This window comes from Mauremys reevesii, linkage group 20, assembly GCF_016161935.1.
Source record: "Mauremys reevesii isolate NIE-2019 linkage group 20, ASM1616193v1, whole genome shotgun sequence".
Taxonomy (NCBI): domain Eukaryota; kingdom Metazoa; phylum Chordata; order Testudines; family Geoemydidae; genus Mauremys; species Mauremys reevesii.
In genome coordinates this window covers 3981159-4005594 of record NC_052642.1, presented here as the reverse complement: position 1 = coordinate 4005594, position 24436 = coordinate 3981159, and the positions used below count along the sequence as shown (strand labels likewise).

The 24436-nt window shown below is 52.1% G+C and overlaps 2 protein-coding genes across 2 annotated transcripts; both read left to right on the top strand.

Annotated features, from left to right (window-relative positions):
* The first annotated feature begins 7486 nt into the window (after positions 1-7486).
* On the top strand, positions 7487-11861 carry LOC120387543 (maestro heat-like repeat family member 5). The gene is made up of 4 exons (XM_039508458.1): positions 7487-7529; positions 8153-8239; positions 10443-10547; positions 11694-11861. The coding sequence occupies exons 1-4, from the start codon at positions 7497-7499 to the stop codon at positions 11859-11861; spliced, it is 393 nt and encodes a 130-aa protein (XP_039364392.1). The 5' UTR covers positions 7487-7496.
* Positions 11862-15260: 3399 nt separating this feature from the next.
* LOC120387528 (maestro heat-like repeat-containing protein family member 7) lies at positions 15261-23842 on the top strand. The gene is made up of 6 exons (XM_039508440.1): positions 15261-15348; positions 16387-16536; positions 17165-17319; positions 17695-17839; positions 23394-23578; positions 23686-23842. Exons 2-6 carry the CDS (start codon positions 16420-16422, stop codon positions 23825-23827), a joined length of 744 nt encoding a protein of 247 aa, XP_039364374.1. The 5' UTR covers positions 15261-15348; positions 16387-16419; the 3' UTR covers positions 23828-23842.
* The last annotated feature ends 594 nt before the right edge of the window (positions 23843-24436 follow it).

Here is a 24436-nt window from a genome sequence, read left to right as displayed (position 1 = left end):
ACCCTGATCTGTCACGCTGCAGGGTTGGAGGATATTTTCCACCCGTTGAAGGGGATGCTCAGTGCAGGGTGAGTTGTTAAAGCCTAGGATGGCAGGGCGCCGGCCAGAGCATAAGATGCCCTCTGGTGTTGCAGCCCCATCTGCTGGCTCCTTTGTTGCATGTCCCAGCACAGGGCCTTTGGGGGGGAGTGTTGATGATGGGAGCTCAGTGCCTGCCCAGGTTACACCTGATGGCTCTGGCTGGCTGTTGGTGGCAGGAGAGGCAGTCAGAACAAGCAGAACGGGCAGGCTCTGGGTACCCATATCTCACACAGACTGGGCAACTGTTCCCTCTCCTAAACGAGGACCAGAGCAATTCACTGCCAGTCCTCTGCCCTCCAGCAATGGCCTGGAGAGTTGGGACACCACTCATGGCCTGACATCATCCCTCCTTCCAGATGTGACGCTCCCCAAATCCCCAGACTGAGCCTGCATGGTGGGCGGGGAAGTGGGGTGGCTGTTGGGAACCAGGGCTCTGACTGGATCTTTGCTGGGCTGGGCAGCAAAGAGGTGGGGAAGCCAGGAATCACTGTGCCAGACCCTGCTGTGCATCGGGGCTGCTCTGCTGGGGCGGGAGTGAGGGGGTAAGGGTTTTCTCTAAGATCTCTGTCACCCAGCCTGCAGCATGGAAGACCCAGGTATTACCACTGCTCTGTCTTTGATCAGATTCACCATCCCCTTGTAACGCCTCCTGCTTTATGAGGCCAGACTCGGATGAGAAAGAGGCCCTGGACTACATCAACGCCTTTCTCACGAGCAATGAACAGGTACTAAGAGCCCTCCTCTGACCTGTCAGCTAGTGCCCTGTCCACATGCACCATCCGCCCTTCTCCGGAAGATGCATGGATTCTAAGGCCAGATGGGACCACTGTGACCTCCTGTATAACACAGGCCAGTGACCAGCCCCTAAATAATTCCTGTTTAAACTAAAGCAGCTTAAAAATGTCCTGCCTTGAGTTACAAAAGGTCACCCACCATGCCACTTCCCAGTTGTTCCAATGGTCTATTACTTTCTCTGTTAAAAACAGGGCCGGCTCCAGACCCCAGTGCCAAGCGCGCGCTTGGGGCGGCGTCCCGCGGGAGGGCGGCAGCCGGCTCCGGTGGACCTCCCGCAGGCATGCCTGCGGATGCTCCACCGGAGCCGCAGGAGCAGCAGACCCTCCGCAGGCACGTCTGCAGGAGGTCCACCGGAGCCACGGGACCGGCGACTGCCAGAGCGCCCCCCCCGCGGCGTGCCACCCTGCTTGGGGCAGCGGAAATCCTAGAGCCGCCCCTGGTTAAAAACATCCTTTTCCAGTCTGAATTTGTCTACTTTCAATTTCCAGCCCCTTTGAGGTGCCACCTGATATACCGGGATACCACTGAGCCCGCCTGTTCTGCCAGCCTGGGCCCCCTTTACCTTGTCTCGCTGGGCTTGCGCAGGGCCACCCAGAGGGGGGGACAAGTGAGGCAATTTGCACCAGGCCCCGGGCCACGCAGAGGCCCCCACAAGAATGTCGGAGGCTCCCTCCGCCTGCCCCCATCCCCCGGCACCTCAGCGCACCGCCTCCAGGAGTGGCCCTGGACAGAGCTAAAGCAGCGTGGCTCGGGCGGGGCCTGAGCTCCTCCCACTTGGAGCCACGTGGTAAGGGGCGGGGCCTGAGCACCTCCTGCTCGAGCCGCATGGTAAGGCGGGACTGAGCTCCTCCCACTCAGAGCTGCGTGGTAGGAGACATGGCCTGAGCACCTCCTGCTCAGAACCACATGGTAAGAGGTGGGGCCTGAGCACCTCCTGCTCAGAGCCACATGGTAAGGGGCGGGGCCTGAGCACCTCCTGCTCAGAGCCACATGGTAAGGGGGCGGGACCTGAGCACCTCCTGCTCAGAACCTCAGGAAAGCTCCTGGACGCGGCGCTCTGAGGCTCTGGGAGGGGGAGGTGGGAGTAAGCAGCATGGTAAGCCCCTCTGAGCTGGACACCTCCTGACACGCCCCCAGCCCTGAGCCCAGCTCCCCACCCAGCCCTGGGCAACAGCAGCGCCACCCCAGGCAGCGCCGGCCCATTGGCACCAACCATCACCATCACCCAGCGACAGCCCATTATGTAATTGCAAATGTATATATACTGTCAAGGTTCCTTCCCACTCTGAACTTTAGGGTACAGATGTGGGGACCTGCATGAACACCTCTAAGCTTAACTACCAGCTTAGATCTGGTTTGCTGCCACCACTCCTAAATACTAACTCCCTTCCTAGATAGTCTTGAGAGACTTCTTCACCAAGTCCCTGGTGAACACCGATCCAACCCCTTGGATCTTAACACAAGGAGAATTTAACCATCCCCCCTCCTTTCCCCCACCAATTCCTGGTGAGTCCAGATCCAATCCTCTTGGATCTTAAAACAAGGAAAAATCAATCAGGTTCTTAAAAGAAGGCGTTTAATTAAAGAAAGAAAGGTAAAACTCATCTCTGTAAAATCAGGATGGAAAATAACTTTACAGGGTAATCAGATTCATAGAGCCCAGAGGAACCCCCTCTAGCCTTAGGTTCAAAGTTACAGCAAACAGAGGTAAATCCTCTTAGCAAAAAGGAACATTTACAAGTTGAGAAAACAAAGTTAAACCTAACACGCCTTGCCTGGCTGTTACTTACAAGTTTGAAATATGAGAGACTTGTTCAGAAAGATTTGGAGAACATGGATTGATGTCCGGTCCCTCTTAGTCCAAAGAGCGAACACCACCAAAACAAAGGGCACAAACAAAAGCCTCCTCTCCGCCGCCAAGATTTGAAAGTATCTTGTCTCCTTATTGGTCCTTTGGGTCAGGTGTCAGCCAGGTTACCTGAGCTTCTTAACCCTTTACAGGTAAAAGGATTTTAGTGTCTCTGCCGAGGAGGGATTTTATAGTATTGTACACAGGAGGGCAGTTCCCTTCCCTTTATAGTTATGACACACACATTAAAGCATTGAATGTTTTAAAATCATGTATTTCGTATATACCTCTACCCCGATATAACACTACCCAATATAACACGAATTCGGCTGTAACGCGGTAAAGCAGTGCTCTGGGGGGTGGGGGGACTGCGCACTCCAGTGGATCAAAGCAAGTTCGATATAATATGGTTTCACCTATAATGCGGTAAGACTTTTTGGCTCCACAGGACAGCGTTATATCGAGGTAGAGGTGTATTTTCAAATTATTAAAAATTAATTTTTGAATGTATTTCACTGGTTATTTTTTACATTTCCAAATACATGATACTATAGTATTGCAACTTTTTTTTTATGGAGGGGGCTCCTGAAATTGCTTTGCCCCAGCCCCCCCAATCCTCTGGGCGGCCCTAGGCTCAGTTCACAAGCCACTTTCAGCCATACACTCAGGCAGGGCCATGCCCAGCTGCAGAAAGACACAGACCCTGAGATCAGCTCTGGGAAGACTCAGCTGAAGGGGCTTGTCCCAGTACTCTGGTGCCCACCTCCTTTGGAGTACAGACCCAAAAGTTTTATGAAATTTGCCTCCTCCCTTGATGTGGAGAGAGGCATGCACAACTCTTTGCCCCTCCCCCCAGTTACTAATTGTACAAACTGGGTTATGGTACAAACAAGAAATAAGATTCTTAACTACAAGAGGTAGATTTTAAGTGGTTCTAAGAGATAGCAAACAGAACAAGGCAGATTACCTTAGTAAATAAACACAACATACAAACTAAGCTTTCCACACTAGATAGATAGGATCTACACTAGCAAATTCTCAGGCTGGCAGATTCTTAAGATTCTTTGCTGTGCAGCTTGGATTTCCCAGGTTTTCTTACACAGGTTAGGAATCTCTCTCCAGCCTGGGACCATCACTTCTCATAGTTCAATCTTTGTCCCTCAGGTGTTTCCAGGTGTCTTACTGCAGGGAGCATGAGGTCCCCCCGATGTCATTGTTCCCCTTTTATCTCCTCTTCCCACCTGCTGGAAAACTCTTTTGCTGCGACCTGGGTCCAACAGTTCCCACTGTGTAGCGTTATCTCAAAGAGGTTTCTATGCTGTTTGTGTGCATTTCCTCAAGAAGCCATTGTTTGGCATTTTTACTGTTGTACCTAAAAGGTTGTTTTGAACCTCACAACGTGTTTCAGGAATACATACATAGCTGAACTTCATAACTGCACATACAGCGATAGCACATACAATCCAATGAGACATTAATGTCTAGCAGATAAAGACTTTTACAATACCTTACAATATGTACTTTGTACAAAACATATCCTAATGACATGACAGTGGTGAATATTGGGGTGTAAGGGTGTCCCACCCAGATGTTCCTCCCACTCTGTCAAGCCCCTGCTAACACTGTCTGGCTGCTTAGCTGCCATGTTGCAGTTCCTCTCTGGACACCTACCCTGTGAGATCTGCTCCCTCTCTGGTCCGGTTTCATACAGAGCTGCCCTGCCCTCCCCAGATAGTCACTCCTGTTGCCGGATGAATGGCCTTCTGCCATTTGGCATATCAAAGCCTGAGCAGCACTGGGGGGAAGCTTTCTAACATCTCTCCCACTGGCAGCTCCTTTCCACGCTAACCTTCCTGTTTGTGTCTAATCTCTGCGGGGCGTAGGACGAGGCCAAGAAACTCAAGTTCTTGGATTCCATCAACACCCTCAGCAGCCTGCCTGCTTTTATGGACAAAGCCCTGCTAGTGGAGAAGATAAAGGTGAGTAAAACACACACTGGGGCTGTGTTACTTGGCGGGTTTAGTGATTGTCCTGGAGATCTTTGCAGATTTGTCGAACTTCAGCTGCCAATCATTGGATCGAGTCAGACTGAAGAGCCCATTATCCAGTATTTGCTTCCCCTGTAGATACTTACAGACTGTCATAAAGTCACCCTGTAACTCTCTCTTCGTTAAGCTGAACTGATTGAGCTCCTTGAGTCTCTCACTATCAGGCATGTTTCCCAGTCCTTCAGTCACTCTTGGGGCTGTTCTCTGACCCCCCTCCAATTTATCAACATTCTCCTTGAATTGTGGGCACCGGACCTGGACACAGGATCCCAGCAGCGGTCGCACCAGTGCCAAATACAGAGGGAAAATAACCTCTCTAACAACTGGAGATTGCCCTGTTTGTACATCCTGGGATAGCATTAACCCTTTTGGCCCCAACTTCGCACTGGGCGCTCATGGGCAGCTGATTACCATGACTGCCAAGTCTTTTCCAGAGTCACCGCTTCCCAGGTTAGGACCCCCCATGCTGTGGGTGTGACCTGCCGTCTTTGTTCCTAAACATATAACTGTATTGAAACGTAGATTGTTCCCTTACACCCAGCTTCCCAAGTCACCGGGTCGCTCTGTGTACGCCAGTCTCCCTGCCCAGAGCCCCAACACTCCGCAGTCAGTGCCCACTAGGGAACTAGCAACAAATCTGCTCCGTAGATTTGGAAAGTCTTTGCTCTCCAGCGCTGCAGAAAGCTTTCCAGAGCTTACCTCCCTTCCCTGAACGTGGGACAGCGTGGGCTGGTGGGTGGTCCAGTGGGCTGGGGCTCAACACACCGGGGTTCTACTCCCAGTTCTGCAGTAAGACCTTGGGCAAGTCACTTCCCCCTCTGTGCCTCAATTTCCCTCCCATGCCTTGTCTCGTCTAGTTAGCTCGTGAGCTCTCTGGGGCAGGGACTGGCTCTCACTGTGTGTGTGCAGCACCGGGCACAAGGGGGCCTGATCTCAGGTGGAGTCCTTGGGTGATAATGCTGATGGAGCCTTTGCAGAGCACTGGCGCGTGACACTGGGACACTGAGCACAGGCCCTGCACTGCGCTCCCCGGCTGGAGCCCTGCACACCATCAAGCCTGCAGTAGGACGACCTGGCTGCTGAGCCCACGTGTTGCAGGCCCTGCGCTTGATCCTGTCGGAGCCTTGCAGGAGCTTGGAGCCCAGCTGGCATTTCCCCATTGTCTCCTCAGGAGCTGATTGATCACGAGTCCGTCGACTCCCTGACCGGCGTGATGCGTCAGCAAGCTATGCTCGCCATCATGAAGCTGAGGTACCCAGCCTGCCCAGCCCAGCCCCAGCCAGTGCTACGTGCAGCCAGACATGCCAGCCTCTTGGCATGGCCAGTTTTCAGGGCATTTCCCCTCTGCTCCTCCCCATCTTCTGATTCCCCCAGGAAATGTGGCACCAGATGATGGTGCTGGTGCATGTGGACTGGCACCAGTGGGTAGGTGGTGGAGGATCCTTCGGTGCCTGGTGACCTCTCCACGTGGCCTTATGAAGATATGGTGGAGGGCGTGGAAGGCAGGACCGGTCCCCTCTGGGGGGAGAGGGGCAGTTAGGTGCTGCTGGAGCGGAGCGACTGGAGTCGATGCCAGCTGTGCCAGCTGCGTCACACTGGCAGCGCAGCGACTCCCAGTGGCTGAGAGGCTGGGCAGGCTGAGCCCTGGCACTTGGCACTGCCTGTGCCATGGGGGGCTCTCTCTCAGTGCCACTAGCGCCCTGCTCTGAGCTTCCCCTGTCCATCAGGCGTCTGGAAGGTGATGGATGCTGCAGGCTGGAGCTGGGCTCTCGCTGTTGGCTCGATAGGTTCCCCAGGAATGGGAAGAGGAGGCGGGGCAGGAGCTGGAGCAGTTCTCCCCACTACGCACTGGCTTCCTGACAACGGGGCAGGCGACGGCATTGGCCATGATCGCGTCTCTGCGGGGGTGAGAGGGGGAGGGATTTGCATCAGCAGTGGGCGTAGCTGTTCCTCACTGGCTGCCGCCTGCCACGAGGGGCACGGCTGCAGGGACAGCTCAAGTAGTCACCTGGCACCTCATTGCATGTGCTGGGGCCATGCTCTGGCAGTGGGGGTGAAAAGGTTAATGCTGTCTGGGCTGTCCCCACCTTCCTGCCCCCCTGCACACAGCTGTGTGCCCTGTCCAGCAGGCTGAGAGCAATGGGCAGGGGCAGGGCTTAGATCCCTGCTTCGGTTCTGCCCGGCTGCGGGCTGATGCAGCATCTCTGTGCTGGCCTGGACTGTGCAGCCGCAGTGCAGACGGCTGTGGTGGGAGGTCTCTTGCCCCAGCGGGACAGGACTGGCAGGCTCCTCTGCACTGTGGCTGCTGGGTTCAGAGGCGCTTTGGTGCCAGCAGGCTCTAGTCTCCCGTCCATGCCATTTGCAGGATGTTGTTTCTTGATGAAGCGCAGCGATCTCTGCCCCAGCCGGTGAGTGCTGGTGGGGTCACAGCAGACAGCTGCAGGCTACACTAAGTCCCTGCCTGCTGGTATGGGAGAAGGCAGCACCAACTCCTTCCACCACCCCCTGGCCTGTTCTCATCTGCCACCCGCCAGCTGGAGCCCCCGCAGGTGTTTCCATGTCCTGGGAGCCTGAGGGCAATATTAGCACATCAGTCCCGCCTCAGACCCCAAATCATGTGTCTCTTCTCTTAGCAAAATGAAGCTACCGCTGCTGGTCCTGACACAACCCAGCCTGCTCGCCACCTGCTTCTCCAGCATCTTCTCCTGCCTCCAGCACACACCATGGAGGAGGTGGAGGCTGCTCTCTACACCAAAGTAAGCCCCAAACTGGCCATGTTGAGCCGTCCCAAACTGAGTGGGAATCCTGCCACTCGCTCGTGTACTGTCCCCTGGGTTACCTGGCACTGGCATAAGAGTGTAATGATCACAGCTCCCCGACAGGACTTCAGCTCAGGACCTGCAGCACCAAAGCACAGGCCCCAAAGCACAGGCCCAGATAAAGGAGTAACTCCCTCCTAGGGTAGCAGTAGTAGGCATTTATCCTTCACATGCACTGACAATTAGTGGGAACAGACACTCCCTTCACAAGCACATTCATCCCCATGCGTGGCTGGGGCACAGGCCTGAGATCGGCTGCTTCAGGTGCACATAGGCCAGGAGCCAGCTTGGCTGGAAATCTGCCCTCCAAATGTGGAGTCCTGTCTGACTCTCCCAGTGGGATAGACTGTGTGCAGTGGGCTTTTTGGGGAGAGCAAAGACAGGTGGGGCCCTGTTGCCAAGAGGAGTTTGTAGTAGGTCCCCTGCGGGTACAAGTGAGTGGGTGAGCTGTAATACCAGGGGCTGCTATGACCTGGGGGGGTGTCACATGCCAGGGCATTGGTTCATCACCTGGCTGGGTAACTCCACTTGCTCTGGTTTCTCCTCTGCTCTGCACGCAGACTTTGAAAACCATGGATGAGATGCTGAAGGCCTTGGTGTGCGAGGATCAGGAGCCCAACCTTCTGGTGCTGCAAATCATCTTGAAGGTCTGGAGGCGTGGGGGCAGGAAGGGGACTAGTCCTGTAGCTGGGGTGGGGCTCAGGGACCAAGGCTCTGTTTAATCCCAAGCATGGGACACCCCCGTGCCTTCGGCTCCTCAGAGTACGTTCTCTACAAAGGTTCTTGGGCTGGAGGGCCAAGTGCCCCCACTATATCTGAAAAAGTCTGTATGGGGTGGGGGTGGAGGAGCGTGGGCGGGATCTGCTGTGTTCTCCACTGAGCCCTCATGTGAACCTGGCATTCCTTTGTGTTCACCATGGGCCCCACCAACCTGGCCAAAGCCCGGAGCTAGATTCCCCCAACATTCTAGTTCTGGGGCCACAGGAAGTAGATTCTGTGGGTGGTTTGTGCTCCCAAAAGAGGGAAATGTCCTTAACAGAGATTCGGTCTCCTCGATCCCAGAACCTGGGAAGAGGGAATCACAGAAGTGCAGGGCTGGAAGGGATCTCAAGAGGTCATCTACTCCACCCCCTGCACTGAGGTAGGGCCAAGCATTCCTAGACTGTCCCTGTTGAGTGTTTGTCCAGCCTGTTTTTTAAAACCTCCATGATGGGGAGTCCACCACTTCCCTAGGTCACCTGTCCCAGTGCTTAGCCACCCTTAGACTTTTTCCTAATATTTAACTTAAATCTCCCTTGCTGCAGATTAAGCTCATTACTTCTTGTCCTACCTCCAGGGGACATGGAGAACAATTTGTCACCATCCTCTGTATAACAGCCCTTAACGTATTTGAAGACTGTTACAGGTGCCCCCTCCGTCTTCTCAAGATGAAACATGCCCAATTCGTTCAACCTTTCTTCACAGGTCAGGTTTTCTAAACTGCTGATCATTTTTGTCGCTGTCCTCTGGACTGGCCCCAGTTTGTTCACATCTTTCTTAAAGCGTGGTGCCTGCAACTGGACACAGAGCTCCAAGCTAACACAATTCAGAATGGCATTTCCCTTTTTCACAACAGCATCACACTGTTGATTCATATTCAGTGTGAGACCCATGATAACCCCCAGATCCTTTTCTGCAGTACTGCCACCTAGCCGGTTATCCCCCACTTTGTTTTTATGCATTTTTCCTTCCTAAGTGTGTTACGTCACATTTGTTTTGACTGAATTTTATCTTGTTGACTTCAGACCAACTCTCCAATTTAGCAAGCTGATTTTGAATTCTAATCTGTCCTCCAAAGTGCTTGCAACCGCTCCCAGCTTGGTGTCATCCGCAAACTTTACAAGCATCCTCTCTTTTCCGTTAACCAAGTTCTTAATGAAAATATTGATTAGTACTGGACCAGGCACACCCCTGGGGGACCTCACTTGAGACACCCTCCCACTTTGCCAGCGAGTCAGTGATAACTCCTCTTTGAGTACGATCTTTCCATCGGTTGGGTGCCCACCTTATAGTAATCTCATCTGGATCAGACTGGCTTAGTTTGCTTAGGAGAATGTCTTGTGGGACTGTGTCAAAAGCCTTACTAAACTTCATATACATCATCATATACTGCCTGCCTCCATCCACTAGGCAAGTAACCCTGTCAAAGAAGGAAATTAGATTGGTTTGGCATGGTGCTATTTGTTATTACCCTATTATCTCCTCTAGATTCTTACAAACTGTTTAATAACTTGTTCAGTATCTTTCTGGGTACCAAAGTTAGGCTGACAGGTCTATAATTCCTTGGGGCCTCCTTGTTCCCCTTTCTGAAGACAGGTTCTGTGTCTGCTCTTCTCCAGTCCTTTGGGACCTCAACCCTCCTAAAGGTTCAGCGATTTCTTTGCCTAGCTCCATCTAGGGTGAATATCATGAGGCTCTGCCAACTTGAATACATCTAACTGACCTCAATTGTCTTTTACCTGTTCTCTCCCTAGTCTAGCCTGTATTCCTGCCCCCTTGTTGTTAATATTGTGTTAAGCATCTAGTCGTCATTAACCTTTTAGTGAAAACTAAAGCAAAAAAGGCATTAAACACCTTGGCTTTGTCTGTGTCATCCATTCTTTGCTCTCCTTCCCTGCTGAGTAGTGGCCCCACACTTTCCTTTGTCTTTCTCTTGCTCCTAATGCATTTATAGAGCTGCTTCTGATTGTCTTTATGTCCCTTGACAGTTAGAACTCATTTTTGCCTTTGCCTTGCTGATTTTCTCCCTATGTGCTTGGACTATTTTTTGGTACTTCTCCTTAGCAATTTGTCCCAATTTGTTTCTCTCAGGTCCTGCTCCCCTGGACCACATCCAAGGAGGTACATGAGCGGCTGAGGGCAGTGGGAAGGATCAGGTGGCTGATGGAATTCATGGGGTCTCAGTGCAAATTCCAGGTGAGCAGCCTGTGACCCTGGCCACCTCCTAACTACACTGAACAGCCTCACGGTGCAGCACGCCCTGGCATGGAAAATGCAGGCCTAGAATAGTGACTCAGCAAGATCCTCAGTAGGAGTCCAATCTAACGAGCCCTGATGTCGATGGGTCTTTCCTCTGACTCCAGTGGGCTTTGGGTCGAGTTCCATCATTCTGTCTCCAAGGACTCTCCTGCTGTTCCCCTAGCACCAAAGTCTGCTCTGCAGGGTCAATGCATTTACACAGGATTGCCCTGACAGCAGCCTCCGAACCCAGGTGTCTGTTCACCCCTTTGTCAGATGCCTGTGGGATGCCTTGGCATCAGCTTCTGCCAGGCTGCCAGATGAACGCCCCTTGCTCTGCATGCTCAGGGCCATTGAGCTGCTCCAGATGCTCCATCCCCCCTGTGGAAGGGCTTCCTCTGGCAGCTGGAGGGCGCTCGGATGATGTGCCCCAGAGGCTGGGGCAGCAGAACAGAATGAGGGAGGTGGGAGGGACACAGTGAAAGGGATGGGCGGGGCCAAAGGCGCCAGAGAACTGGGAGTGGGAGTGGGAGGCTGTGCAGACCCCGGGAGAGGAGGGCAAGGGGCTTGGTGCCAGGTGGGGAAGAGCAGGGAGCCAGTGCAGGGGCTGCAGGAGGGGAGACGAGAGGACAAGGCTGCAGGAGAGAGCCGGCAGGAGAGAGCAGGCAGGCTGGGGCGGCGCGGAAAGGGAGGGCTCTGGGAGCTCCAGGATGGAGTGAGAGAGGCAGGAGGCAGAGCAGAGGAGTCCAAGGTGACCCCAAGCTCCTGGGCCTGAGGTCAAAGAAGGGAGGGGGATGGCAGAAGGGGCTGGGATTAGGAACTTTCCCTTGAGATGGAGACTGGACGCTAGTTCATTCGTTACCTGGGTCCCCACTCGGGGGTAACGTTTGCTGACTTTGCTGCCCAGATTTCTCCGTCCCTGCTGAGCTTTCCTCAGCCCCTGGTGATGGGCCCCACAGCTCCTCCTGCTCTCATTGTCTCCAGTCTCTCTGCGGTGGCCTCTGCCTCCCCCTGTTCTAACCCATTGCTAGGGCAATGCCAGGGGGACTCGCTGCGCTAGGTCTGCAGGGGCGAGTGACTCCCTTTGCTCCCTCTCTCCGTCAGGAAGTGGAGGAGTTCAGAGTCCTGGGCCAGCTGGTGGGGTGTCTCACTCTGTGCTGTGTGGAGCAGGAGCAGGAGATCTGCCAATCGGCTGTGGAGGGACTTCACCACCTCTACTCCTTCATGCTGCAGCTAAAATGTAAGAGCACTGGAGACCCTTGTCCTTCCTAAATACACTGACATGGGGTTTCCAACATGAAAAACCTATTTATTAAACACTTCCACCTTTTCTGCAACCTTTAAACAGTCTCCATCTAGTAATGAGCCTACACCACTGCTACGATTTCTTTTGTTCCTAATACACTTTTTTTAAAGAAATCCTCCTTATTATCCTTAGTCCTGCAAGCCATGGAGTTTCCCCCGATGTCTTTAGCTTCCTCTATCCGTATTCTACTCTTCATAACTCACATAAGAATGGACATACTGAGTCAGACCAATGGTTCATCTAGCCCAGTATTGTGTCTTCAGATAGTGGCCAGTGCCTCATGTTTCAGAGGGAATGAACTGAACAGGGAAATTCTGAGTGATCCATCCCCTGACATGCAGTCCCAGCTTCTGGTAGTCAGAGGTTTAGGGACATGCAGAGTATGGGGTTACATGCCCTGATTATCTTGAACCCAATTATACTTTTAGCCTTCACAACATCCCACGGCAACAATTTCCACAGGTTGCCTGTGCATTGTGTGCACAGATACCTTCTTTTGTTTGTTTTTAACTTGCTGCCTCTTCATTTCATAAAGTGACCCCTAGTTCTCCTGTTATGTGCAAGAGTAAATAACACTTCCCTAGTCACTTTCTTCATACCAGTCATGATTTTATAGACCTCTATCATATCCCCCCTTAGTCATCTCTTGTCTAAACGAAATAGTCCCAGGTCTCTACTACAGACCTATATTGTTATAACTATATTGCTCAGGGTGTGAAAATCCACACCCCTGTCGGCAGGAGCACCTCTCCCATTCACCTAGCCAGCGCCTCTCAGGGAGGTGGATTAAGAGCTTGTTTGCATAGGAGCATCTTCACGTAAACTCTACAGCGCCAGTGCAGCTATGGCGATACAGTGTTTGAAGTGTAGACTTGCCCCCCATCTTTTTTATCTCTCCTCATATGGAAGCTGTTCCATCCCCCTAATCATTTTTGTTGCCCTTCTCTGCACCTTTTACAATTCTGGTATATCTGTTTTGAGATGGGGCAACCAGAACTGCACGCAGTATTCAAGGTTTCGGCGCATCATAGATTTATATAGAACCAGTGATGAGCTGCCAAAATCTTAACAACCGGTTCCCTATAAAAAGTTCTGATTTAAGGGAGGGAAGCAGAGGAGGGTCTGGGGTCCCCTGCAGGGCCTGGGGCAAATTGCCCCACTTGCCCTCCCCCCCGCGGCCCTGGAGCTTGCAGCCTCCCTCGTACCTTACCTTGCCAGCAGCTCAAAGCAGCAGGACGACTCAGGAGCTCAGCTGAGCTGCCCAGCTGCTGGCCATGCTGCGGCTCTGTGGGGTGGGGGAAGCGGGGGAGAGCCCGGGGGAGACCTCCTCGTGGGGCTGGGGCCCTGCAGGGCCTGGGCCAATTGCCCCACTTGTTCCTTCCCTCCCTTCTGGCCAGCCCTGGAGCTTGCAGCAGCCCCCTTCCCCCCCACACTTGCCGGGCTACTCAAAAAGCGGCAGCAGGACGACTCCTGAGCTCAGCTGAGCTGCCCAGCTGGTGCCGGTGGCTGGCCACGCTGCAGCTGGTGGGAAGCGGGGGAGGGGCCAGGGGAACCTCAGCCTCCCCAGCTGGGAATCCTGGGAGCAACAGGATGGTCCAGCCCGCGGACCGGAGTTCTTTGCCCACCTCCTGGCCCTTTAACAACCGGTTTTCCACGGAGGTCTAATTTTAGCAACCGGTTCTTGGGAACCTGTGGGAAACGGCTCCAGCTCACCACTGTATAGAACCATTATGATATTTTTCTGTTTTATTATCTATCCTTTTCCTAATGGTTCCCAACATTCTGTTTGCATTTTTAACTGCCGCTGCACGTTGACTGGATGTTTTCAGAGAACTATTTACGATAACTCCAAAATCTCTTTCTTGAGTGCTAACTTAAACCCCATAATTTTGTATGTATAGTTGGGATTATGATTTCCAATGTGCGTTACTTTGCATTTATCAATATTGAATTTCATCTGCCATTTTCTTGCCCAGTCCCTCTTTTTTTTTAGATCCCTTTGTAGCTCTTCGCAGGCTGCTTTGGATTTAACTATCTTGAGTTATTTTGTATCATCTGCAAATTTTGCCACCTCACTGGTTACCCCTTTTTCTGGATCATTTATGACTATGTTGAACTACACTGGTCTCAACACAGATCCTTGGGGGACCACGCTATTTACCTCTCTCCACTGTGAAAACTGGCCATTTATTCCTGTCCTTTGCTTCCTATCTTTTAACCACTGACTCATGAGAGAACCTCCCCTCTTATCCCATGACAGCTTCCTTTGGTTAAGAGCCTTTGGTGAGGGACCCTGTCAAAGGCTTTCTGAAAGTCCAAGTACACTATATCCATTGGATCACCCTTCTCCACATCCTTGTTGACCCCTTCAAAGAATTCTAGTAGACTGGTGAGGCATGATTTCCCTTTATAAAAGGCATGTTGGCTCTGCCTCAACAAATTGTGTTCACCGACGTGTCTGATAATTCTGTTCTTTCCTATAGTTTCAACAATTTGCCTGGTACTGAAGTCAGGCTTACCAGGGATCACATCTGGAGACTTTTTTAAAATTCACTCACATTAGCTATCTCATACAGAGGCTGATTTAAACGCTAGGCTACATACCACAGCACTGCACATAAGTCTGTCTGGATGTCTCGTGATAGCTGCAACCTTTGCACCAGGCAGGCAATTTACCATGCGGTTCTCCCAGTCATCACAAACCCAACTGTTTATATGTCTATTGATTGAATCCCCCATTACTATTTCCTGGCTTCTCTTTGTAAGTGGGATTCCCGCCTTAGGAGGGGTAGCCTCAGTGTGAGAGGACATCATGACTTCATCTGGAAGGTGGGTCCCAACTATGGGATCGTCTCCCTCTGCCCCAGCTCGATGTTCTCCTTCCCCGAAACTTTCACCCTCCTCAGCAGCACAGAGGCTGTCAGACTGGGGGTGGGACTACTCTACTGCATCCCTAAAAGTCTCCTCTATGTACCTCACTGTCTCCCTTGGCTCCACCAGTTCAGCCCCTCTGGTCTCCTGGTCTCCGATGGCCAGTAGCTCCTTGGGCCAAATGCCCACATATGCTACCTGCCCACAGGGCTGGTAATCGTACATGCTGCATTCAGTGCAATCAACTGGAGAGCCCCACGCTGCTGCTGCCCTTCTGCCTGGTTTATTTTTACTCTTCCAGGGGGTTTAGTTTGTTTAGTTTGGGGGAGGGATGGGGGAACAGGTTATTGGCCTGAGTTTACAGTATGTTTGTTAGATGTACTTGTCTCTCACACACCCTCTCTAAACTTCCTTGCAAAACTCCCGCTTGCTAACCGAAGGTCTGATTTATATTGCCTGTTGTCTGTTTCCTCCTGGGTCAGCTGAAATCTGAGGAAGCTCGGTGCAGAGTATCGGCAGATCCTCAAGAACAGTCAAGTTGAGACAGCCTTCTGGGTCACCAACACCAGAAATATCACATTGGTAACTACAGTCAGTGCTTCCTGGGATTGTTGTGCCCAGAGTTATCAGGAGTCAGAAATTAACACCCTAGGAGTCAGGGGGAAGGGACAGACTAACCCCATCCAGCTGGGACAGAGACCTGCCTATGGCCCACTCCACCTCATAGAATAATAGACCTCAGGAAATTATCTAGTCCAACCCCTTACTCAAAGCAGGACCAACCAACTAAATCATCCCAGCCAGGGCTTTGTCAAGCCAGGCCTTAAAACCTCTGAGGATGGAAATTCCACCACCTCCCTAAGTAACCCATTCCAGTGCTTCACCCCCTCCTAGTGAAATAGTGTTTCCTAATATCCAACCTAAACCTCCCCCACTGCAACTTGAGACCATTGCTCCTTGTTCTCTCATCTGCCACCACTGAGAACAGCCGAGCTCCATCCTCTTTGGAACCCCCCTGCAGGTAGTGAAGGCTGCTATCAAGTCATGTGCCCCAGCCCCCGCATCATTTTCATTGCCCTCTGCTGGACTCTCTCTGATTTGTCCACATCCTTTCTCTTGTGCGGGGCCCAAAACTGGACGCAATACTCCATGTGTGACCTCACCAGTGCCGAATAGAGGGGAATAATCACTTCCCTCCATCTGCAGGCAGTGCTTCTACTAATGCAGCCCAATATGCCTCCTTACATGACACATCCCAAGATGCAATGGGGCTCATCCAAACCTGATCCCAGCTCCTTGTCAGGTTTCTGGGAGCTTCCTCAGAGATTAATGCAATAAAAGGCATCATTGCATCTGCGCATGAGCGCCAGCCCCTGCTGAGCACTAGACAGTGTATCCGTGCTGCGCAGTATTGTGCCCCCGTGCACTGCCACGCTGGCCTCTGCCATGCATGACAGCTTCCGATTGCTGGCTGGGTACTGTGCTGCCCAGGTGCAGTAAGCCAGGCCTGTCCCGAAGAGTGGGGTTTGCCTGCACTCCTGGCCGGGCCAGTCCTGGCTGCTAGGCCACTGACCGGATCCGCTGGGCAGCAAAGGGGTTTCACTGCGCAGTTTGTTTCAGATTTTTGGGAAGTACTTGGAGCCGTCTGAAGGCATGGACTTTCTCCTCACTGCTATCGACGGCATGAGAGACTCCAGCGTCCATGACGCAGTGACGGCCAGGAACATGCTGCATACGATCCTGGAGGTTCCCGGCCTCCGCTGGTGGAGGGTAAGAGCTGCAGTGAGAACACTGTGCTGGGGGAGCCCATCCGTGGGAGACTCTGTCTCTGGATGCTAGGCATTATTGGGGGGCAGTTCTCTGGCCTGTGAAATGCAGGGGGTCAGTCTAGGTCAGGGGTCAGCAACCTTTCAGAAGTGGTGTGCCAAGTCTTCATTTATTCACTCTAATTTAAGGTTTCACGTGTCAGTCATACATTTTAATGTTTGTAGAAAATCTCTTTCTATAAGTCTATAATAAATCACTAAATATTGTTGTATATAAAGTAAATACATTTTTGAAAATTTTTAAGAAGCTTCATTTAAAATGAAATTAAAATGCAGATCTCCCTGGACCGGTGGCCAGGCCCCGCAGTGTGAGTGCCACTGAAAATCAGCTTGCGTGCCACCTTCAGCACACGTGCCATAGGTTGCCTACCCCTGGTCTAGGTGATCACCATGACCGCTTGTGGCCTTGCAGTCTATGAATCGATAGGCTGGGAACTAGTGCTGTGTTCTAGGCCTGGGGCTGGTGAAGAGGTTCTGGGAGGGCAGATGGCTCTCAGGTGCAGCAGGTCCTTGGCTCCCCAGATCAATAGCCGTGCGAGGAAGCCAAGGCCCCAACTCCCATTTCCTTCCAGATGTCAGAGGCTGTGAGGAGCATTCATAAGCACCTGGACTCCATCAGCGAGCCACTTGCCCGGCAGGAGCTGCGCAGGGCCCTTCTCCTGCTGGGCTACCGGTTCAGCGAGGAGGTGGTCGGAACCCTGCTGGGCTGCTCACGGTCATGTGACAGGTACGGGGCTGCGGCTACCACCACTTGCACTCTGGGTCCCCCGGACTGGTCCCGCTGCCAGAGACAGGGGAGTGCAGAACCTCCAGAGATCTCCTGCTCCTGCAGAGCTGCTGCTTCTCCTGGAGGGTTTTGCAGGCTGGCTTGCCCTGGACACAGGCCAATTTGCAAAACCCTGTACGGCATCCTCGGCCTCTCCTGTGGCTGACACTCAGACCTGGCCCCATGTAACCTGCACCAGCCAACGGGTCCTTGCAGGAGCAGGAGGGCAACAAAGGGCCGGCCGGTGAGGGGAGACCCAGCAGGCGTGCCAGTGCCGAGGGGTGCAGGAGGCTGGCAGGGCTCTGATCGGGTGCCACTGGCTCTCTCCCTTTGCAGTGTTGCTGCGGAGATGTGGAAGATGCTGACATCCCAGCCCAACACCTCAAGAAAGATCCTTGGGGAGCTGGTCAGCAGGCTGCAGGAGCCGGCTCGGCGACGGTATCAGCTCTCTGAGAGACCGGCTGGCTTCCCCCCCTTGGCCGTAAGTACCAGCCCCTGCAGCAAGGGAAGGAGTGCCGTGTGTCCCCATCATGGCCTGAGGGGGTCTCTCAGTCTCCCACGGGGTATAGTCATTGGGCCAAAGAGAGAGAGAGTGTGACTTTAGCCAGTGCTATATTCGAGCCGGAACACGCCGAAACGCTCTCCTGGTGCTATTCAGCAGCACTCATAGAATCACAGGGTGAGAAGGGATCGCAAAGTCAGCTCGTCCAGCCCCCTGCAACAATGCAGGACTTCTTGTTTCTAACCCACCCTGGACAGATGGCTCCAGCCTCCTTCTGAAAACCTCCAGCGAAAGAGTTTCCACAAGCTCCCTAGGCATCTTTCCCATCGTCCTACTCTTCTTACAGTTAGGAAGTTTTTCCTGAGGCTTAATCTATATCTGCTGTGCTGTAGTTTGACCCCATCGCCTCTTGTCCTGCCCTCTGTGGCAAGAGAGAACAACTTTTCTCTATCTTTTTATGGCAGCCTTCCAAGTATCTGAAGACCATTATCTAGTCCCCTTAATCTCCTCCTTTCCAAACAAAACATAGCCAGTTCCTTCAGCCTTTTTTTCTTATGGCTTGTGTTCCATCCCTCTGATCACCTTTGTCACTCGCCTCTGGATCCTTTCCAGTTTCTCCACATCCTTTCTAGACATTGGTGACCAAAACTGGACACCGTACTCCAGCTGAGGCCTAACCAGCACTGAGTAGAGTGGTACTATCGCCTCCCATGACTTGCATGCTATACCCAGGGGCGGCTCTAGTAATTTTGCCGCCTAAGCAGGGCGGCACGCCACGGGGTGCTCTGGCGGTCGCTGGTCCGCGGTTCCAGTGGACCTGCTGCAGACATGCCTGCGGAGGGTCCACTGGTCCCGCAGCTCCAGTGGAGCATCCGCAGCCATGCCTGCGGGAGGTCCACCGGAGCCGCAGGACCAGCGGACCCTCCGCAGGCACTCCTGTGGGAGGTCCGCCGGAGCCACCTGCTGCCCTCCCGGCGACAGGCAGCGCGCCCCCTGCGGCTCTCATTGCCGCCCTAAGCGCGCGCTTGGCACGCTGGCGTCTGGAGCCGGCCCTGGCTATACCTCTGTTAATGCAACTTAAAATTGCATTTGCTTTTTTTGCAACAGCATCGCATTGCTGACTCATGCTGAGGTTGTGATCCACCACAGCTCCCAGATCCTTCTCAGCTGGTTATCCTCCATTCTGTATCTGTGCATTTGCTTTTTCTTCTCTAAATGTAGCACCTCACATTTGTCTTTGGTGAATTTCATTTTGTTATCTATAGCCCTGTGACGCTGTAGGGAGAGGGATGGATTGACCTGGAAATGGTGTTTAGTTTTACTGGGACTGTCTGCATGGGGGATGGGAGAGCAGGGGATGACTTTAGGTGAGGGTCAGTACCTGAGGCTGTAACCTGAGCCAGAAAGGGGGGTGGGATGAGTCGATACTGCGTACTAAGGTTATTCCCTGTTTACACTGGTGCCCCAGCGCAGCAGCAGCAGCAGCAGCGCAATACTCTTTATTCCTCTCGAGGAGGTGGAGTACAAGCAGCGCTGTAGCCAGGGAGATACAGCGCTGTATATGCCTTGCCAGTGTGGACGGGGAGTGAGTTACAGCGCTGTTGGTGGCTTTATTGTGCTGTAACTCTCAAGTGTAGCCAAGGCCTAAATCCACGTTCACACTCAGGGCTAGTCTACACTTACCATCTGGGTCGACGCGGTGAGTTTGATTCTCGGAGTTCGAACTATCGCATCTGATCTAGATGCGATAGTTCGAACTCCGAAGCACCGCAGTCAACTCCGTACTCCACCAGTGCAAACGGCGGTGGTGGAGTCGACGGGGAGCCGCGAGTTCGACCCCACCGCTGCCTGGACGGTGAGTAGTTCAATTAGGGTACTTCGAATTCAGCTACGCTATTCACGTAGCTGAATTTGCGTACCCTAATTCGAACCCCCTTTGTAGTGTAGACCAGGCTTCAGCCATGCTGCATGAAATCACACGCGTGGAGCTGAGCAGTGGTTTCAGCTCAGCTGGCACTTCTGACCAGTATAATCAAGAGAGTCATGCTAGGCATTGACAATTCCTGTCAGTGACAGACCAGATTGGTTACACAGCTGCCCTACCTCCTTTTCACTTTATCTAAGGCCTTGGCCACACTTGAGAATTACAGCGCAATAAAGCCACCAACAGCGCTGTAACTCACTCCCGTCCACACTGGCAAGGCACATACAGCGCTGTATCTCCGTGGCTACAGCGCTGCTTGTACTCCACCTCCCGAGAGGAATAAAGAGTATTGTGCTGCTGCTGCGCTGGGGCACCAGTGTAAACAGGGAATAACCTTAGTATGCAGTGACTGATCTCCGAAGCTTCCCATAACCCTTTTAAGTGAAGGTTCCGCTCTTTGTTTTGTTGTAAACTCTGGGCCCGGGAGCTGCTTATCAAAAAAACAAACCCAGCTCCTGTTTGCTGTAAATGAGCAGAGGCAGAGGGCTCCTTTGGAAGGCCCACAGCTCGTGTTTGCTTGAATAGAGGGGAGGGAGGAGGGTCCGTTTCGCGAGCGGCTGCTTATCTGGTCTGTGAGGAAAAACAAAGAGGTGCTGTTCACTTTCAGTGAGTCAGAGAGGGCTAGGGAGGGGGTTGGAACTTGCAAGGCAGCTGCTGACACAGTGTTGGCTCCAAAATCCACTCTCTCTCTCCCCCACGCTCCCTGTCACACTCCACCCCCCCTTTTGAAAAGCACGTTGCAGCCACTTGGAACGCTGGGATAGCTGACCATAATGCACTGCTCCCAATGCCGCTGCAGATGCTGCAAATGTGGCCACAACAGCGCTGGCAACTGTCAGTGTGCACACACTGCAGTGCTTTCCCTACTCAGCTGTACGAAGACAGCTTTAACTCCCAGTGCTGTACAGCTGCAAGTGTAGCCATACCCTCAGCCACATGACTATGATTGTGAATGGAAATGTAGCAAGGGGCTTATTCCGCATACGTCATCACTCACGTTTAGCAAGCTACATGGCCCTTCATTTTCCATGTGGCATCCTCTCAGCTGTGCCAGAACTTGGCTCAGACATCCTTGTTCTCCTCTGATTCACAGACACAGAAAATACAATATGGAGAAAGACGCTTTGTGGAAATATTTGTAAAATTAGATCAATGCATTACAGCAGGCCTTTGCTACTCCAGCCCGTTATGCCTTGATGGATTTTGTGTTACTTGTGTAGCCTACTAGCTACATTTAAAATAAACTTTTATTATTTCAGCCTGATACAGTAATGTCTGTAGTGCAGCAGCATGATTTATTTTCTATTTTCATTAGCCTATAGGCTAAAGTAAAAAGAAAACTTGCTACGCATTCATTGGGTTTTTACCACTGTACTGTACACTTCTGTCTAGAGTTATATCTTTTACATATTCTATTGTAGACACAGTAATGGCATTTCTATTGTATTCTATTGCATACACAGTAATGGCATTTCAGCACAATGATTTCAACATTTAAAATAAATTGAATAGCTACTATGGGGGGGGGTGTACAATTAAAAAAAAATCCAATACCTTGTTATTTTGGACAGCTGGCCTGTCTCCAGCCATGCCTGGTTTAGCCCAGGATTACTGTACCAGAAATTCAGTAGACAAATAAAATGTGAATTTCTATAATTCATATTGAAGAAAATCAGTATTTTAGTGGCATTCCAGGACCTTCATATTTTCGACTACACCACTGTCTCTAGCCCAGTGGTTAGGGTACCCAACTGGGAGACCTGGGGTCAAAACTCTGCTCCAATGACTATTTAAGTGTTCCCAAGTAGAGATAGATACCAAATTCCCTTTAGGGGTGGGGCTTAGGCCACATCCCTCTCCTCCGCATTTCCTATTGGTTGGTTTAGGCAGCTCCTCACTCTTAGCTTCATAGAGTTCAAGGCAAGAAGGGACCTCTGCGATCATCTAGTCAGATCCCCTGCCTGACACAAGCCAGAGAACTGCCCCCAGATCATTCCTAGAGCAGGTCTTTGAAGAAAAACATCCCATCGTGGTTCAAAAATAGTCAGTGATGGAGAATCTATCACCACCCTGGGTAAATTCTTCCAATGATTAATTACTCTCACTGTGATGTTTATGCCTTATTTCCAGTCTGAATGTCTACCTTCAACTTCCAGCCACTGGATCATGTTAGACCTTTCTCTGCAAGACTGAAAAGCCAATTACTAAATATTTGTTTCCCAGGGAGATACCTATAGACAGTAATCAAGTCACCCTCAACCCTCTCATTGTTAAGATGAATAGATCGAGCTTCTTGAGTCTCTCACTATATCTCTCACCAGAGGTCCTGATTTTTATAGGGACAGTCCTGATTTTAGGGTCTTTTCCTTATATAGGCTCCTATTACCCCCAACCCCTGTCCTGTCTGGTCACCCTATCACTATAAGACATGGTTTCTCGTCCTTTAATCATTCTCATGGCTCTTCTCTGAACCCTCTGCAATTCATCAACATTCTTTTGCATTGGGGCACCGGAACTGGACCCAGGATCCCAGCAGTTGTCACACCAGTGCCAAATACTCCCACTCTAGATTCTTCTGTTTATTTATCCCAGGATCACATGAGCTGATTATCCACCAGGACTCCCAAGTCCTTTACAGAGTCTCTGCTTCCCAGGATAGAGTCCTCGTCCTGTTCCTAGATGTATTCATTTACAATGAGCCATATTAAAACACATACTGTTTGATTGCTCCTCAGTTTACCAAGTGATTCAGATCGCTCTGTATCAGTGACTTATCCTCTTCATTATTTACCACTCACCCAATTCTTGTGTCATCTGCAAACTTTATCAGTGATGATTTGAGGTTTTCTTCCAGGTCATTGATGAAAATGTTAAATCGCAGAGGGCCAAGACCCGATCCCTGCAAGGACCATCCTGAAACACACCTGTGCAATGCTGATTCCCAGTTTACAATTACATTTTGAGACCTATCAGCCACTTTATAATCCAATTCATGTGTGCCACGTTACTTTTGTAACTTCTAGGTTTCTGATCAAACTGGAGTGCAGCGCCAACTCAAGCGCCTTACAGAAGTCTACATACATTATGTCAATACCATTTCCTTTATCTACCAAACTTGTCATCTCATCGAAAAATTGTTGATTTGCATTAAATAAATTATCCTCTTTAATTCTTTATTAATTGAATCTTATACCAGCTGCTCCATTATCTTGCCTGGGATCGATGTCAGGCTGACAGGCCTGAAATTACCCAGCCCATCCCTTTCACCCGCTTTAACAATTGGCCCAACTGACTCTCTCTCTGGAGCATATACGGAGCCTGGGCACTTAACCCAGGGCTGTGAGTCCACTGGGCAGCAGGGCACATGCAGCTGGGCATGGCCACGCTGGGCCGAAGTCCCTTGTGTGGTTCTAGCCAAGGTCTCACAGGCTAGGAATTGAACCCAGCATCCCAGGCCTTAGCCCCCAGCCCACCCCCACCCCTCTAGGTGCCCTGGGGGAGCGTGGGAAGGACGAAATCCCTGCAGTGATGTCTGTCTCCTGTTCTTAGCTGCAGGCCACAAGAGCCCTGTATGTGATCCTGCAGGAGCAGGCCTGCAGGCAGGAGGTGAAGGAGCTCTTCCCTCAGCTCTACGTCGCGCTGCTCTTCCACGTCACCCACACAGTGCAGCACACTGCTTCGCAGGAGAGGGAGCATAACCAGGAGGACACGGCCGCACCCCTCAGCCCCGTCAGGTACCGCCAGCCCGACACCCAGCCTGGGTTCTGCAGCGTCGCCCGCAGGCACGCGGCAGGGCCTGGCCTGGGCTCACTCAGTAACAAGAGGCTCGCTCTGCACACAGGTTCGCGGTGAAGGCCATGGAAGCTTTGCTTCTATGCGCTGGCTACAAGGAGCAGGTCACCTTCATGATGAAGCAGGGCGGCTGGGACCTGCTCATGAGCTCTGACACGCACCACAAAGGTGTCTGCCTGCTTGCCCGGTGAGTGCTGCCCAGAACCGATCACAGCAGCAGCTCCCTGGCCCAGGACACGGCCACATTGCCTTCCCTGCTGGGTGAGACGCGGCTCCCAATCGCCTGCATGGAACAGGCCGCAGCCTCTGTGCTGTTGGCCAAGGGGTCAGTCGGCTACTTCTCCACCCTGCGCTGCCTGGCGAAACCGCTTCCTGCGTGGCTCTGGCAGGCATGGCTGGGCAAAGACAGCCTCCGCCATGTCTTTCCGCAGCGTTGGTGTAGCCCTGTCAGGCCCAGCACATGAGAGAGACAAGGTGGGGGAGGGAATGTCTTTGGTTGGCCCAGTGACTGTGGGTGAGAGAGAAGCTAACACAGAAAGCTCCAGCGCTTGTCTTGGGTGAATCTAAGATATTCTCTCACCCACCCTTCTGTCTCTCATCACCCAATATCTGGGCACATGAGGAAGACCACCGACCCCACCGACACCCTTCTTTGTCTGCAGTTCTCTTGCAGCCACAGCACTACGTGCTCAGAGCTGGCCTCATGGAAGGGCTCCCTGTCGAGTGATTAAGGGTTTGGGTCTCTAGCACATAAGCCGCTGGGCATTTTAAGCCAGCAGGAACTAGTCCGTGCCAGCTGC

Coding starts and splice junctions, on each gene's coding strand:
- LOC120387543 (XM_039508458.1), top strand. CDS start 7,497: ATGGAGGAGGTGGAGGCTGCTCTCTACACCAAA. Junction 8,240..10,442: donor TGCTGCAAATCATCTTGAAG/GTCTGGAGGCGT, acceptor TGTTTCTCTCAG/GTCCTGCTCCCCTGGACCAC. Junction 10,548..11,693: donor GGTCTCAGTGCAAATTCCAG/GTGAGCAGCCTG, acceptor TCTCTCCGTCAG/GAAGTGGAGGAGTTCAGAGT.
- LOC120387528 (XM_039508440.1), top strand. CDS start 16,420: ATGGACTTTCTCCTCACTGCTATCGACGGCATGAGAGACTCCAGCGTC. Junction 17,320..17,694: donor TGCTCACGGTCATGTGACAG/GTACGGGGCTGC, acceptor CTCCCTTTGCAG/TGTTGCTGCGGAGATGTGGA. Junction 17,840..23,393: donor CTGGCTTCCCCCCCTTGGCC/GTAAGTACCAGC, acceptor TCCTGTTCTTAG/CTGCAGGCCACAAGAGCCCT.